The sequence below is a fragment of the Branchiostoma floridae genome, chromosome 3, assembly GCF_000003815.2.
Source record: "Branchiostoma floridae strain S238N-H82 chromosome 3, Bfl_VNyyK, whole genome shotgun sequence".
In the NCBI taxonomy this organism is placed as follows: domain Eukaryota; kingdom Metazoa; phylum Chordata; class Leptocardii; order Amphioxiformes; family Branchiostomatidae; genus Branchiostoma; species Branchiostoma floridae.
Genome location: NC_049981.1, coordinates 18,681,160 through 18,696,562, shown reverse-complemented (window position 1 = coordinate 18,696,562; position 15,403 = coordinate 18,681,160). Strand labels below are relative to the sequence as shown.

The following is a 15,403-nucleotide window of genomic DNA, read 5'->3' as shown; positions in this document are numbered from 1 at the left end:
TACAAGCTATTCTTCATGTAAATTGAACATAAAACTTAATCTAGTTTTCATCGGGAGTAGATCCCGGGAAATCCAATCACTGTGATTATAGATACTGCGCAATCAATGACACGCAACATTAGGGAACTCTTTTATTGTGGACCTGGCAGATAGCATGGGCATTAAGGGTACTGGCGCAATGAACACAAGCATCCCCAGCAAAACTGCTGGGCTTTTCCTGCGATCTTCAATTGATACAGAGTTGTGGGCAGAGTGTGTTGTAAATTATTCCTAAAGTATGATTGCCCAAGACAACATGGAGAGTTTTTATAACTGCATTGAAGAAAAGGGAACTTGTGCTAATATTATAAAGTTAATATTATATGCTATTTATTTTACTAAACTTCAGGACTTTGTTTCTGTTTTTCATTCATACTGTATTGTAGCAATCTCTATTGTAGCAAACATATCTCTATGCAGCATTATCTGGACTAAAATAAGTTAAAATGAAAAACATAATCCTTATGATAGAATATGTAAGTTTCTATTCTATAGCTATAGACTCTCTACATACACATCAAAGGCAATTTTACAATACGGGTAACACAGACTGCAGCGGCCATCAATTTATGGCTGGCTGACAAAGAGAGACATATTTTCAGTCATAAAAATCTGTGAAGAAATTGATTATTACCTGGCTAATTGTCTGTGTCTTTACTAAAGATGAACATCTATCCAACAATCTCAAGTCAGATAGAATATTGAACACACAGGATCTAGCTGATATTTGTCATTACTGATGCTATAAAGGAGTCTAGGAAGGTTAGAGATGCTGTAAATGACTGGCAGTGGCAGTCAGGCAATGTAGATTTTATCACAAGTTAAGCTAACCAGAAGCCTTTGTAAAGGATGGACTTCCACTCCCAAAACTAGCACAAGGGCATTCTCTGATGAACAATCAACACTTTCCTGTGCCTCGGTCTGAGGAGAATTATCAATCAGGTGAACATTCTACCTGAGTGTTAATCAGAGGGCACCTCTCAGAAAATAAGATGCAATGTGCTGTTCTTCTTCCATTCTGTATCTGCATCTATATAACCGCCATTCAGCACAACTCCCCAGCTTTGCAGGGACATGGCCCAGCAACGGCTGTTTGTACTAGACTGAACGACCTGCCAACCTTAACTTTGCACACCTGACTGCAATGTTGTTTGAAGCTACTAATGAGGATTCCCCTACTGTATGGGCAACAAGTTCCACTCTATGATAGTTCTAGGAAAGTACAAATATTTGATTCATCAACCCTTCATTTATAACATTTGATACTTGAACTTGAAGGTATGGGTATTTCGTTATTGTCTGAGCTGGTATTAGATAGGTACTCTGTAGATACAGCTGGCAAGGTTCAGGCTTTCAAATTTGTAACAGTTCTAATCTAAATTGTCTTGACAGACTGCCAACTGACTTTTGGATAACACTTAACATTGATCTTGAGCACCAATTACTGAACTACCCATGGAAACATTCCAACCACATTTTAATTACCAAACTAGAGCTGAACTAAAAGATAAGTAAATGGTAGAGCTTCTCAAGCATTGTGACATAGGCTGTAGTTATGTTCTTGCACATTTCAGAAATTGCTTTAAAGCAAACTAACTCAGATGTGTATCCAAACATTTTGGAGAAGCTATAATTTACTTTTAACAACTTTTGCAATCTTCTCTCAAAGCTGATCACTAAAAACTTCCCTTACTTACTTCACTACAATATTGGTTCCGACCATTTCCCTCCAAATTTTTATGGTAGACAGAAAATGGGCAACGCAATATTACTACTGCTTTACATGCACATGTCCATCAAGCAGATAAAGAAAATGTGACAATCAGTGACTAGGGGAATAGGATATTGGCACACTATATGTTTATTGTTTCATATTGTCATTGCTATAATTAACATTAAGTTTCTATTGTAAATATGGAACTGTTAAGATAAACTACTAATTTGAGTACAGTATCTCTTTGTTTTAAACAATATCAAGGCATAATCTAACTGGGTTATGATTGTGAATACACTACATGTACTTGCATCACAGTGAACATACAGGAAACTATATATATGTTTTTGCCTTACACAGGCCTAGGCTTTGCTTTACTGAGGGGGGTGAGATCAGACACAGTAGTGGACACTTGCCAGGTGTTCCCATGGCTAGACCAGAGGCAGTTAGTAATACCCTCTCCTCACTCCCCACACCTCATCGCTTCCCAGGTAGTAATTGGAGGGTGATTATCCAGACTACACACACTCAATGAGCCTGCCATGATGATGCCTGTTCTAATCCACAGCCTGTCCCCGGAGGCCACTCCTCCAAGCCATGCTCTGTCTTCCTGTTCTACACCCTTACTGTGATTGATCAAGCTGTTTGACTTGTCTTTCTTCAAGACCCAGTGGTACATTAAGCAAGAGGGAAGTACTCATTAAGGAGACAAGTCTGTGGTACACAATCTACCTAAGTATCCAGATGTCCATCACTGTTCTGACTGTGCCAAGAACAGGTGAAGTGATTTATCTGTGGAACAGTCACTTGCGGTCAAAGTTCTCTTACTTGTCTAAGAGTTACTTTACATTGAAGAAAATAATGCTGCCCTATGTCCCTGTGATGCTAGAAGTAAACTCAACCCCACTGCTTGGCATGGATCAAATTCAGGATCACGGTTAGGCTTGAGTTTAATTCTAGCAATATCCAGGGTTGGCATCAACATGCACTCCTTTTCATGTTGGAACTTGTAACAATCTAAGGAATTGTATTTGTCATATTGAGATTTTGGCATGAGCCTCAATGTCATGCCTCTGCAGGTAAAAGAACCCAACACACCGCTAGAGAAGTGTAAGGCTGAACCTGTGTGCTTGGCTAAACATGCGCGCGAGTCATAGCAAAGTCGCACTGAACTACTAGCTAACAAAAAACAATGCTTTATCTTTAGTCTGGACACTCTGGAGTAGGGCTGCTTTTCCTTACTCTCACCTCTCAAATAGAAGTACCCCCTGGAATAAAAGTACCCCCCGGAAAAATCTTCAAAATCTAATAAAAGTACCCCCCGGAAAAATACCAAATTGACATGCATGTAAACTGTGCCCATGCTACTTCAGTCCAAGAGAAGATGATAAGCAGGTAGGCTCTTTTTCTTTATTTATGCCTCAGTACCATATCAGTTAATTGTATAAATAATGAACAGAATAATTCCTATGTTATTGCACATATTTTCTTTATCTGAGTTGATGAATCCAACATGGCAGATGTTTTCGAGCCGATTGAACGCTGTGCTTTGTTTTGGAAGGATTTTTTCGTTGCTGGAACATTAAAACAAGTTGACTACGGGTTAAAAATAGTGGAAAAGTATTGGTAACTTTTTAATTTGTTTGGTTGGTGGTTCATTTCTGTGTTTTGATAGAGAATTTACGGAAGTAAGTGACTGTGTGTGTAGCATGTGACCTCGATGTTTCAAACTTTGGCGATGTTTTCGTCTTTGTTCAGCGCAAATTTCAAGATTTTTGGAAGGTTAAAGATGGTCTAAAACGAAAAGGATATATTTTTTTACGAGTCCAGTACCGAATCACTTGTGTTCCGGTATTTTTGGACCTGAACCGAAACGTTTTTGCAAGTCCAGAACCAGTCCTGCGTACTGGTACGCATCCCTAGTTATGTTTGGGTCATAGCGCTAGCGGCAGGGAAATCCGCGCTGCCTCGTCCGAAAAATAGTGCATTTTAAGCAAAAATACCGCGGAAATATGGGCAGAAAATACCAAACTTTCAATATTTTTGGGGTCCCTGGTTAGTAAAGAAAGCCACAATTTGAAAAAAAAAATAAACGTACCATCTAAAATAAAGACGTACCGGGTGGATTTTGAGGCGGAAAAAAATAAACGTACCGGTATGTTTATTTGAGAGGTGAGAGTACCTTACTTGTCATGGTCTCAATGACAGCAGTGACTTACGTCTTTATAATAAAGATGCTATCATTCACACCAAGGAGGTTTTCTTAAACCTCCTTGTTTGCACACAATGAAACTGCTAGATAGCACTAAGAACTTACAGAAGTTAGCCATATACTGAGAACACCTTTCAAATACCAAGATGAATTTCAGAGTAATCACAAATCTCTCCAGTAGGATGACCTTTGCTGAAGAGTCAATGCAAGGCCTACCTTTCCACTTGTAATTTCTATTGTCCTGTTTTCAATGGGAATAGCTGGTTCCATCAGCTCTGTGCCGGAAACACTTTCTTTGATAGATCAACAGTTCCTCTCAATAACAAAAGAACTGTATAGACTTCAGAACCTCTCCTACTCACTTTTTTTTCCTGACAATGTTGGTAACCATGGCATATGCTGGTACTGACATATCATGCAGATCTAGAGTCTGTTTACCAAGAAGATGGTTAAAGCCCAGGGTAGGACAAATTTCAAAAAGTCTACTGACCCGAGCCAACTTTTTGATAATATATCTAGATGACGTATTTCTATACATTTACTTCTTGCAGCAATGAAATCCTTTTATTTTTCAGTAACAAAAAGGACTTGCATACCATGCAGCAGTGTTTTACTGCAAGACCAAAGAGCAATGCTTGATGAAAGACATAGGAGAACATTCTTTAATGTCTTGTGATTTTTTAAATTTTTTGTTCTATGCATTTATCTCCTGAGTGTCATTATCATCAACTGTTGGACAATTCATCATCCAGCTTGTTTACAATCTTGACTTGCAGTTCTAAAATGTCTTGCCCCAGCACTACTGGTGTCAGCCTATAGGCTGCTGCCATGTCTCACTCAATTGACAATTCCTGATCATGACTAAGGACTGGAACTGATAGTTTTCTGCCCACTTTCCCCGAGCTCCCGTAATTAATACCAGTGTACCACTCTGCCCTAAATTAACCTCAAAACTTCCGTTACAATAATGCTTATGCCATGGAACACAATGAGCTGTCATTGATTTGCTGTGGCGCTATCGACAACTTCCCAACTCTGATCTATACCCCTGTACCTTTAATCTCTCTCAGTCTCTCTAAAGACTCATTCGGTTTCTCACAATTATCGGCGCAGGCGGCCAACCATTTGATGCACTATCTGATGATTCGATGATGTTAGCAGTTTGGTGTTTAGAGAAAGATAGGAAGTCTCAGTTAGGTACAAAAGTGAGAAATGTCTATTTTGAATTTAAAGCCATCACTTCAAAGAATGGAAGACATATGTGTGGAGCATCTACCCTAAAAATTTAGGTACACAGGAAAACATTGGGGTGCACAACATGAGATAGAGCAGAATGTCAGCAAAACCTGATTACAATACAAATCTTACTGCTTCTCTAATAAAATAACAGAGATTTAATCATTTTTTCTGCAACTAAAATTTCAAGAATATGCTATATATTACTAATACGCTTTTGTACAACTCCAAATTTTGGGTAACAAAAGTGTATATTGCATCCATGACTTCAACCCTTGATGAGTGACACAGCCTGTTTTTGACCAGTGCTGATTATTCAGGTGTAGTTATATGTAGATATCAAACATACCTGCACAGATCCAACTTTACCAGCACTAACCTGCATATGCAAGTGGTATTTTGAGACCTAGTTTTAAATATCCATCGCAGATGAGGAACCCTGAGATGGTCACCCAGAGGAGAAAACATTACTGCTCTATCTGGACATGGCTCAGGTGCACCCAACCAGGTAATGCTTCTTTAAACTGCTGAAGAATGTGGGCTATAGATGCCAAAGGGAACATTTCACTGCGGATCATCTTTAAAGCAAGAGCCAACCAGGCAATGGAGAAACCCAGCTGCAGCATTCACATTCAACAGTTCAAATAGGGTTAAGTATGTTTTACTATTTCGTGCCTTTAATTCTAACCATTGTAGATAGGGTATAAAAGTGCGAAAGAAATAATTTTTATTTTTTTTAATATTTCAAGACCCTGTGTTCAACAATTTCATTTTTTTTTTATTTTCCCAAACTTTTACTGAAACTTTCTTGCAGCACAATTTAGTGATAACACCAACCCTGACTAAATCACATACAAAGTTGCATATAATATTCAGTTATATGAGGTATCAGAGGCTTGAAGAGAACACTTGATTGTATAAGTAACGCTTGTCTGCCACCCTGACAGACGCTGTCTCACTCCCCCCGCTAGCGACAATCACACAATCATGAAGCGGAAATGATTGTCCTGATTCCCAGTTATTAAAAGCAAAGATCCCATCCTAAAGCTGCTTGTCACTAATTTGACAGCCAGATATCATCAAAGGAACATGTTGGAGCTGTATGTCAAGTTTATTTGTCAAGTACAAGGTTAACTGCACTTACCTGTGGCTGTAAGTCTTTTAAAATTTACAATCAGATCTATTAGAAGTTGCCAAGTTTGAATGGATTAAAACAAATCCAATATATCATACCTCCAAGAAATCTTTCTTTTTTTAAATGAATTTTGTCTCCCTAATTCTATGCATTTTCCTGCCAAATCAGGCTTCCGATCCTGCAAGTCTCCAGTTACACCATTTTCCACCTCACATCCTGCCACCTTGGACCCAGGGAAGGGTTTATAAACCTGCACACACTCAGAAGAAACAAACCAAAAACAATATCTCCATCTTTAAGGGTGTAACAATACCAGGTTACACAGCCCGCTATTTCGAACTTACCCCTTTTCCTTGCACAGCATGAACTTCTTGCGAGCTTCCTGTGAGAGTTCGGCCACAATGTGCTCCGCATTGAGACTGGACGTGATCTTCACACTCAGGAGGTCCAAGTCTCCTTTCTATGGGGAAAAACAAGGGTTACTTACAGAGTAACTGATAAAATATAATAAAACAAAATAATGCTGTTTCATATCCGAGTTCCATGAAAAGGGTTTTCTGTCCCCAATAAGGGCTGATACCAGTTCGCTGAACCTCGTCCAGAATAGGTACAACATCCAACAACCAAGTTCAAAAAGACTGTTGTTAAGTCAGTCCAAAGAAACTGAAAGTTGTCATGCAATCCCCAATTTTGACTCCAAATGACTTTCTAGATGTCTGGTTTGGAGCTTTTAATATCAAAGTCTGGAGTTGAACCTGAACCAAAAACTGGACTTGAACATGATTAAGCTGAACCGGCATCCACTCCTATTCCCCAACTCTTTGGGAGATATGGGAACGAAGAATGGTCTTGGGACTGACCAAGCAGTATTTCAAGACGGGGAGGAAAAAGGTACGAAGTTTACGAAGATACATATGTAGGTTTACAGTTTCTTATCCTTTATTCCCACCAGAACATGCACCATCGTCTGTGTAAGTCAGGGGTTTACCTCAAGACGCTGAAAATTAGAAACTGTTGATGATATCAATAAAGCAAGAAACCTGAAGCCCAGTTGTTGACATGCTGTTAGCATCAGCAAGCCTTACATCATGCACTTCCTTCCACCTTAAGACCTGTGTGCAAGTTTTCTTATCTGAGATCAGGGATGTTTCACAGTTTTCTGTCCAAATTTCAGACTTTCTTTATGTACTGCACTGAAATGTTGGCCTATTGACAGCTGTCATCCATAGGACCATACTAGTCCAATACTACTCCAAGTTCTTGGTGATTGACTGAGGGCTGTCTGCGGGACCCATTCCTGGATGGAAATTTGCTTGTTGGGACAGACAAAAATTTCACCCATCTGTCTCAAAATATGAACTCCATGTCATTAAATTTATTAAAATTTCTCCTAATCTTCAACGGACAGATTTAATTAGATGGGCTGGAAAAACTTTAAAGCTGGTGATGGACACTGTGTACATCCCTGTCCTGGGGACCGTTCTACAAGACTCGGGTACGTCACCCTGAGTTTCCTGGGTCCCTCCTCAGAGGAGGTGGAGGAAGACTTCCACTTGTCAGGAGTTACCAGGTCCTTCAGCTCCTTCATCTTGTCCAAGGTACCCTCCATGCCCTCAGCTAACACAGTCTGACACACATACATACACACAGTTGGGCATCAGGACAGTTATCAACTAAGCACTTCTCAGGAACAAAATCTGATGTTGTATATGCATACTTCCTTCATGTCATAAATGTGTACTACATAGTTATATTGAAATACTGAGACAAATGAGAGAATAGGAAAGAGAAAGAGAGAGGGTAGCTATGAGGATAGAGCTTGAAGAGGATTACTTTGTCTTGAATTTGCAAAATCTATCTTTAATTCACAGACATTCCAATACTGGTTGCCTACTACTTATGTTAAGTTATAACGAAGTTCACAACAAGGGTTTAAGAGGGGGTTTGAATTAAACTTAGCATACATTTTGCCAGATGTGACAGGTATAACAACAATTGCTTTCCCTTACTTGTCTACACTTTTGAATAATTCTTTTATAGTCTGTGGTTATCATGCAAGGTTGTGTATCAATTATTCTCTTGACAAGTGTTATGTTGCAAATATTAGGTTGTGATTTTAAGACTAAAACTAACTTCACCCAGCCAGTTCTACATCAAGGTATTACTGGCAATGTTGTTTTATTATATTTACGTATGTATATGTATGTATGAATATACTATTCTATGAGGATCAAATTCAAAAAACACAATATCAAAAATCAAAAAGACAATATGTAGGAGAAGCACAGGAAATAAGGACATAATGAAAGAAGCTGAAAATCAGCAAGCGTAATGTTTAGCATAACGTAGCTGGTGGAGTTTGCATTTCAAATGTGTTTCAAAGCATTTTCACAGCCAATAGATGTAATCCCACCTTGAGTTGCCTGGGCTCCTCAGCTACTGATGCCTTCCTCTTACTGGGTGTGAGCAGGCCGATCATCCTGTCCAGCCTCTTCTCTATGCTACCAAACACCTTCTTGGCAGATCCAGGTCTACGACGCTTGTCCGAGGATGCGATGAGGTTGGCCATGTCAATATGACGCTCCACAGACGGGGTTCTGAACAAGAAATAACATGTACAGAGATAGATAATGTCATAATGTCAACGGAGATAGTGTCTTTATTTCTTTATTTGAATTTACCACATGCAAAAACAAGTGGAAGGGAGGACAAAACAGGGGTATCAACACCTTTACAAGTTGTCACATCAAGACCAAATCAGTCTGTTACAATACTTTAACTACAATCATAATCTTACAGTACATTTGATGTGTAAACCAGAATGGTATCTACCATGTCATGTAAGTTGTCAGTAAAGCCCCATTACCACTCGAACTATGAGTGACTTGATCTATATGAACTATGACTTAATAAATCGAAAATGACCACAAACCAATGTAGCCATTGACAATGTTACACCAGACATGAGATTGCAGGTTACACAGTACATAAGCCCACCTCCTTTCTGGACTGAAGGTACCAAGGCCACACAAGTTGTCATCAACAGATCTTGGGCCTGCACCTGGATAGATTGTCAAATATGACTTTAGAAAATAGTCAAGACCTTTACATGAACATTGCAAGACAAGCTGTATGATTTAAATCCTGACCCTTTACAGTTTTTACAAGGGAAATTGACATATTCTACTCAACATCAGAAGATGCAGACAGGAATGACAACTTAGGGTAAGACTGTTAAGTCCATGTCTTGTTATGGAATAAATAGTAATATTGAGAGAAGTTATTAATACTACTAACAACAGTTGAGTGTACTACTAGACAGGGCTTTGTACCTAAACAATTTCCTGGTACATGTACATCAGTTTAGGTGTGGCTGCTGCCGTGTGGGTGTGGGCCTGGACCTAAATAATTATGGCGAATCATTCTATGTGTGAAGCCAACTGTCTTTTAATTCTTAGTGATAGCTTGCCATCTTTGTTTGATATGTCCAGGGTTTAGGTATACTGCAGTAGTTCTAGTCATTTAATAGAGACCAACAAAAGTTTGTGTAGGAACCACTGTTATACCTCCGTCCTCCTGTTTGATTGGCTGCATGAGTTTGATTGGTGGGGTGGCCCTGCAGACGGGAATGGGGGGTGGAGTCTTGGACCTTCTCCTGAAAAAAAATCACACAAGATTATTCAAAGAAGAAGAAACAGTCATGATTTCACATACCAGAGCTATTAAAAAATGATTGAAGTGTTAAAAAGTTTGTTTCTTCCCAGAACTATCATAGAGTGAAAACTAGGCATCCTCACTAGATAGCTTTAAACAATGCTCATAGTTAGATGTGCAAATGTTAGGTGTGACAGGTCATTTAGGTTAATATTCTATTCAATAGTTAGCAAGGTCAATGTCCATTCAGCTCTTACTCTGACCTGTTTTTCATGTAGTCCTGGGATTTACAAGAAATGAAAAATGGAAATGATTAACTGCTACTGACCTGTCCTTTAAGGGGGTTATATTCTTGACTACCCCTGTTGCTACCTTGCCCTGTTTAGCAGGAGTGCCCCCCCTGCGGTACCTTCCCGATGAGTACAGGGGGTCTGGCCTCACAAACATGTAGTCGTCATCTTTCTTTGTCTTCTTCTCCTCAGGTGGTGAGATGTCTGCATCATCCTCGCTGTCCCTCTCCTTGCGCGTCCGGCGCCCAATGATGAAGTCATCATTCCCGTTGCTGTTCTTCTTGCTGTCCTTCAGTGGCGTGCTCGGGCCCATCAGGTTAAAGATGTCATCAGGAAGATCTGCCAAGTTCCCAGACTGGACAAAAACACTACAGTCAAAACTTCACAAGAAAACCACTCATGGGGCCGAGAAAATCTGGTCTATGTGGATAGCTGGTAATCTCTATAAAACCTGTTTAAAAACAACGGATAAAGGTTTACCCAATGGATAAAGGTGAACTAGCGCTATGTTGGTACAAAAGTATGATCAAACATCTGATATTCAGGAGTAACACCAAGACAATTAGATCTACCTGCCCATACTTACAACCTTATCTGTGATATCTGCCAGCGGAGTATCTGGCGCATGTTTAGGGGACAGGACAGGAGGCACCAGGATCCGACAAGGCTTTCCTCGCCTCTTCTTGTTCAGCAGGAGGAAGTAGGTGGCTGTGATGTCATCATACTTCCACTGGAGACAGAACAAGCAAAGATCTCTTAAGACATTTAAGACAGATCGTCTATTTGGAAGGCCCTCGTGTCACAAAACATCAGCAGAATTCCTATGATATATCCTCCACATAGGGAACTAAGCAGTACCTAAAATGGAAATTAATACTACAGTCAAACCTGCCCAAGACGACCACCCGGGGGACCGGACAAAAACGGTCGATTTGGACAGGTGGTCGCTGAGAAGAGTATCGACTCAAAACATGCCCTATGCAAAGTATAACGGTTTCCGTTGTGTTTAATGGCAAATAGCAAGCACACTTCACGCACGCAAAGAAGCGAGGTATTTAATGTCAAATACAACACGCACACTGTAAATTGTAAATTTAACCCCAGCTTTTATACGATACAGTATGATATTTGTACACTAACGTTTTAGACAGTGAGGGAACGTTGATGCTGTCAGTTACCATACAAGCCTTTATGTGTCGCTGTGTTCTTGATCGCCGTATCTGAAATAACTACGGTGCACCTTTCGAATTCTATGCCTGGTACGTCCCAATAGCGTACTTAGCCAAGGGTGAATGTACAGTACAGTTGGACAAAAGCACTCACACAGATCTTTCTTTAAAAGGTATGAGCTACACAGATCTTTCTTAGAAATTTCCTCCCATATTACAGTAGACTGCCCCATTGACCCACCCATTGACCGCCGCAATCTTTATTCTAAACATAACATCGTAATGGCAGTCAAAATCCGACGCAAACTGGTCGATTTCGGCACAAAATCGCGCTAGTTATCATCAAAAATCGATGAAAACCTCGATTTTGAAAATGATGCGGTCGTTAAGGGGCCCAATTTGGGCCGGTCGCGGTCGCGTTGGCCAGGTGGTCGTTGAGAAAAGGTCGCTTAATGCTTACGTCAATAGGAAAAAAAATCGCGACCGAGAAAAAGCGGTCGAAATGGCCAGGTGGTCGCTGAGAAGAGGTGGTCGCTCGGGCAGGTTTGACTGTACTATACTGTGCCATCATTACAGCACCACTAAAATACTTGTGACAAATACACATTAATTTCTTGTAGTGTTACAGAAAGACTTATATCTTGGAGATGTATGTAATACCTTACGACTGGGTAACAGTACTTTTTGCAAACATGTACAGGTGCATAATATTGATGATCTACTGCTCCTAAGAAATAATTGTTAATAAACAGTAAGGAAATAGTGAATAAACATGTATACATACATCTTTGATGATGTTGACCATTGTATTTCTGGACTTTTTGAAGTGAATGGACATCTCTGTGATACAGTCATCATCTATATGGTTATTCTGTGTAGAAATAGAAATGATGGAGGTAAGGCCAGGATATATTATGCAGGATGTCAGACACTTTCGCCTTTTATCAACTCAGTTCAAGACTACTCAGACCAACTTGGCCCAACACCCTATCAAATCTATCCATAACCCTATATAAACCAGGGCAGAATCTACTCGATCCCTATTACATACACATACCAACATAGATTCTTGATACTTAAAAAATTACAGACAAAGGACTCTGGATTTAATGTTTTATCAACTTCAAAATCATCTTCAACAAAACTTGTTTGACTTACACATCGTAGTTCTTATTGTATCCTCTTAAATGATTTGCTTTTATGCTGGAACATTTATCGATTGAAAAAGAGTACAGACTCGGGAGACCACTCAAACATATTATGGCATAAGAGTGCCCTCTGTCAGCTTAGCAATAAACTGCATGCAGTATGGCATATCTGCTTACATTGTACTTGGTCTTGTAGTCGATGGGTTCAGCAAGGCCCTCTGTCAGCCAAGGGTGGCACAGCAGCTCTTTGACATTAATTCTGAGTTTGGGATTAACCTGGGAGACAAAAGCACAATGACATGAAGTTACCTTACTGTCCCAGGAAGGAGGATCTTAGTAGTCTTTTTTTTTAGGTTGTCAAGTTATAGATATATATAGGTACGTGTAGTACTGGGGCAAGAAAGTAGGACATTGTAGTTAAATGTCTGCAAACCAAATCAGAGTCAAAATTCAGTAAATCTTTATCATAGCAAAGAAGTTAATCACGTAATCTATTAATTGTGCTGATGCAAAGGCATATAAGTCTTTTTAGTGATTTTTGTAATGGTATGTTACCTGTAGCATGACATTGATAAGGTCCACACTCTGCGGAGACAACCAGTCTGGGATTTCATACTGTCCTTTCTGAAATAATTATATAAAAAAGAATAAATAGTTGACCAAGAGTTGGTATGTGCAAATAATGTTATATGTTATTTTCTTAAGTTATAGATCAGAAAAAATAAAGTGGGCATATCATAAAGGCAAGAAATTCAGTTAGCCCGATAATTAAGTACACACCCTGATTTTTCTGTACAGAGCTCCGACATTATCATCATCAAATGGCAGGAAGCCACACATCAGGGCATACAGCAACACTCCCATACTCCAAACATCTGCCTAAAAAAGTAAAGGTAAAGGTAGTCCCAAAGCTACCAGCCTTTAAAATTCTGATCTACATGCTACTGGTAGGGATTACAGCTGTCTTGTAAAGAGGCTGAACAAATAGAACCTGGACATGTTAAAGAACCCACACTTCAAGACGAATATGGGTACACACATTTCTGTAATGGCTTGGACACATTTGTCCGTTGTAGTACTTGTACATCGTAGGCTCATAAATTTTAAAGTTACTTGCCTTGCATCCAGAAAACTGTGCATAGGCAGGTTTACATTTGTTTGTTTTTGAAACTGTCGTAGACTACAGCTTAATTTCACAAGTTGTACTGTGAAGAGAAATGTAGTAGACTTCATTTCATTCCTCTCAACAGTCAGAAAAAACTATAGTCTATGAAAGAAGGAGAATACAATGCCAAGTGTGACCATGCCTAAATCATCATAAGAACTGGTCTTTTTGAACATTCATTTCTAGTCTCATGTGGCTCTATTCAAACTGTGTCTTTACTTATTCCAATGCATAATAAATCCAGTGAAATTTGTCATGATTACAAGAGCGCCCCCTACCTCTGCTCCTAGGTACTCGTCCCCTTGGATCAGTTCTGGCGCGGCGTAGGCAGGGCTGCCGCAACACGTGCTCAGCTGGTGGTCCATCCCACCCTGAAATCAGGCAAAACTGGACATCAGACTTACTTGTACATTCATACCAAGTAAATATTTATTTCATACCTGACTGAGCAGGATACATAAACATGTGCATATTTATCTCACCTAAGCTATTAACACCAAATAATAGTACTTACTGTTAGTGTTACACAAAATAGAACAGATAGTATTTGGGGATACTGTAATGTATATCACATTCTTGATTATATCTTTGTCACAAACAGGAAACAAAAAAATTCACAATGACCTTGCGTTATGCAAAACATAGAATCCTAAAAGTGTACTCTCACCTTAGGTTTGGCACATAGGCCAAAGTCTATCAGTTTCAAGTTGTGGGTTTCATCAAGGAGAAGGTTTTCCTGTAGAAAGGCACAAGAAATGGGAGGCCATCTAAATCACCAAAAGCAAAAATCAGGTATCATTCATATTTGTAGGAGAATGTGACTGGCACAGTGGCCGGGGTAGAGCGTTAGCCTTGCAGTTGGTAGGTCGTGAGTTTTATCCCTGGATGAGTCTTACCAAAGACTTGTAAGGGACTGTACGATATTTATCAGGGGGGGAGGGCTGGTGCGTTAGGGGGGGAGGGCCATGTTAATTTTTTTTGAGGTAGGGGGAGGGCCATGTTAATTTTTTTTAGATAGGGGGGAGGGCCATGTTAATTTTTTTGAAAGAATTGTTTATACTCTTTTTGTTTTGATATCTTGACATGGCCCTAAAACTGATAAAATAAGCCTTCTGAATAGCCTAAAATGCAAGAGCTTCCGGGGGGCTTTGCCCCCCTAGGCCCCCCAAAGTGGCGCTGCCCTGGACCAGTGTTCCCGCCAGGCATACGTCATTCCGTCTACAGACTTATTTTTTTCTGGAAAGACGCACTCGGCTCGGCTGAGTTTCCCAAAATATTTAAGTTACAAAAGCGGTGCACGGTAAATATGTGAAGAATCCAAAACTATACACCTTATTTTTTATTTAAAACATTTCTTTTGTTTCAAAAAGACAAAATTTGCGGCAGAAAAAGGGGCCGCAATATTGTTGTCAAGTGTCGATCGAGTCGGCTGTGCACTGGCATTGGCGTCCGTAGCACATGGCGCGGCACTTCCCCCTCCCCAGGGGACTGTCGATCGCAGCGCCCAGCACGTCTTTTCTGGCTACTCCTTCAAGACTACACCGGCACTGATCTCAGCCAAAGATGCAGCAGATCGCCCTCCTTCGTATAATGTATAACGTTCTTGGTCTACTCTACTCTATGTAAAAAGAAATCCAGCGG

The 15,403-nt window shown here is 39.9% G+C and overlaps 1 protein-coding gene across 2 annotated transcripts in view; it reads right to left on the bottom strand.

Moving 5' to 3' along the window:
- LOC118410919 (maternal embryonic leucine zipper kinase-like) overlaps positions 1–15,403 on the bottom strand; it is a 36,906-nt gene that overhangs the window by 16,610 nt on the left and 4,893 nt on the right. Inside the window, exons 6-18 of one of the 2 annotated variants that reach the window (XM_035812825.1) lie at positions 14,430–14,498; positions 14,041–14,133; positions 13,378–13,476; positions 13,153–13,221; positions 12,775–12,873; positions 12,234–12,320; positions 10,867–11,010; positions 10,319–10,635; positions 9,903–9,991; positions 9,334–9,397; positions 8,750–8,933; positions 7,841–7,963; positions 6,681–6,796 (exon numbers count right to left, since the gene is read on the bottom strand). In XM_035812825.1, coding sequence (XP_035668718.1) covers positions 6,681–6,796; positions 7,841–7,963; positions 8,750–8,933; positions 9,334–9,397; positions 9,903–9,991; positions 10,319–10,635; positions 10,867–11,010; positions 12,234–12,320; positions 12,775–12,873; positions 13,153–13,221; positions 13,378–13,476; positions 14,041–14,133; positions 14,430–14,498 — 1,553 coding nt within the window. The remainder of the gene's footprint in view (positions 1–6,680; positions 6,797–7,840; positions 7,964–8,749; positions 8,934–9,333; positions 9,398–9,902; positions 9,992–10,318; positions 10,636–10,866; positions 11,011–12,233; positions 12,321–12,774; positions 12,874–13,152; positions 13,222–13,377; positions 13,477–14,040; positions 14,134–14,429; positions 14,499–15,403) is intronic. The other variant, XM_035812826.1, reaches the window with a different exon arrangement.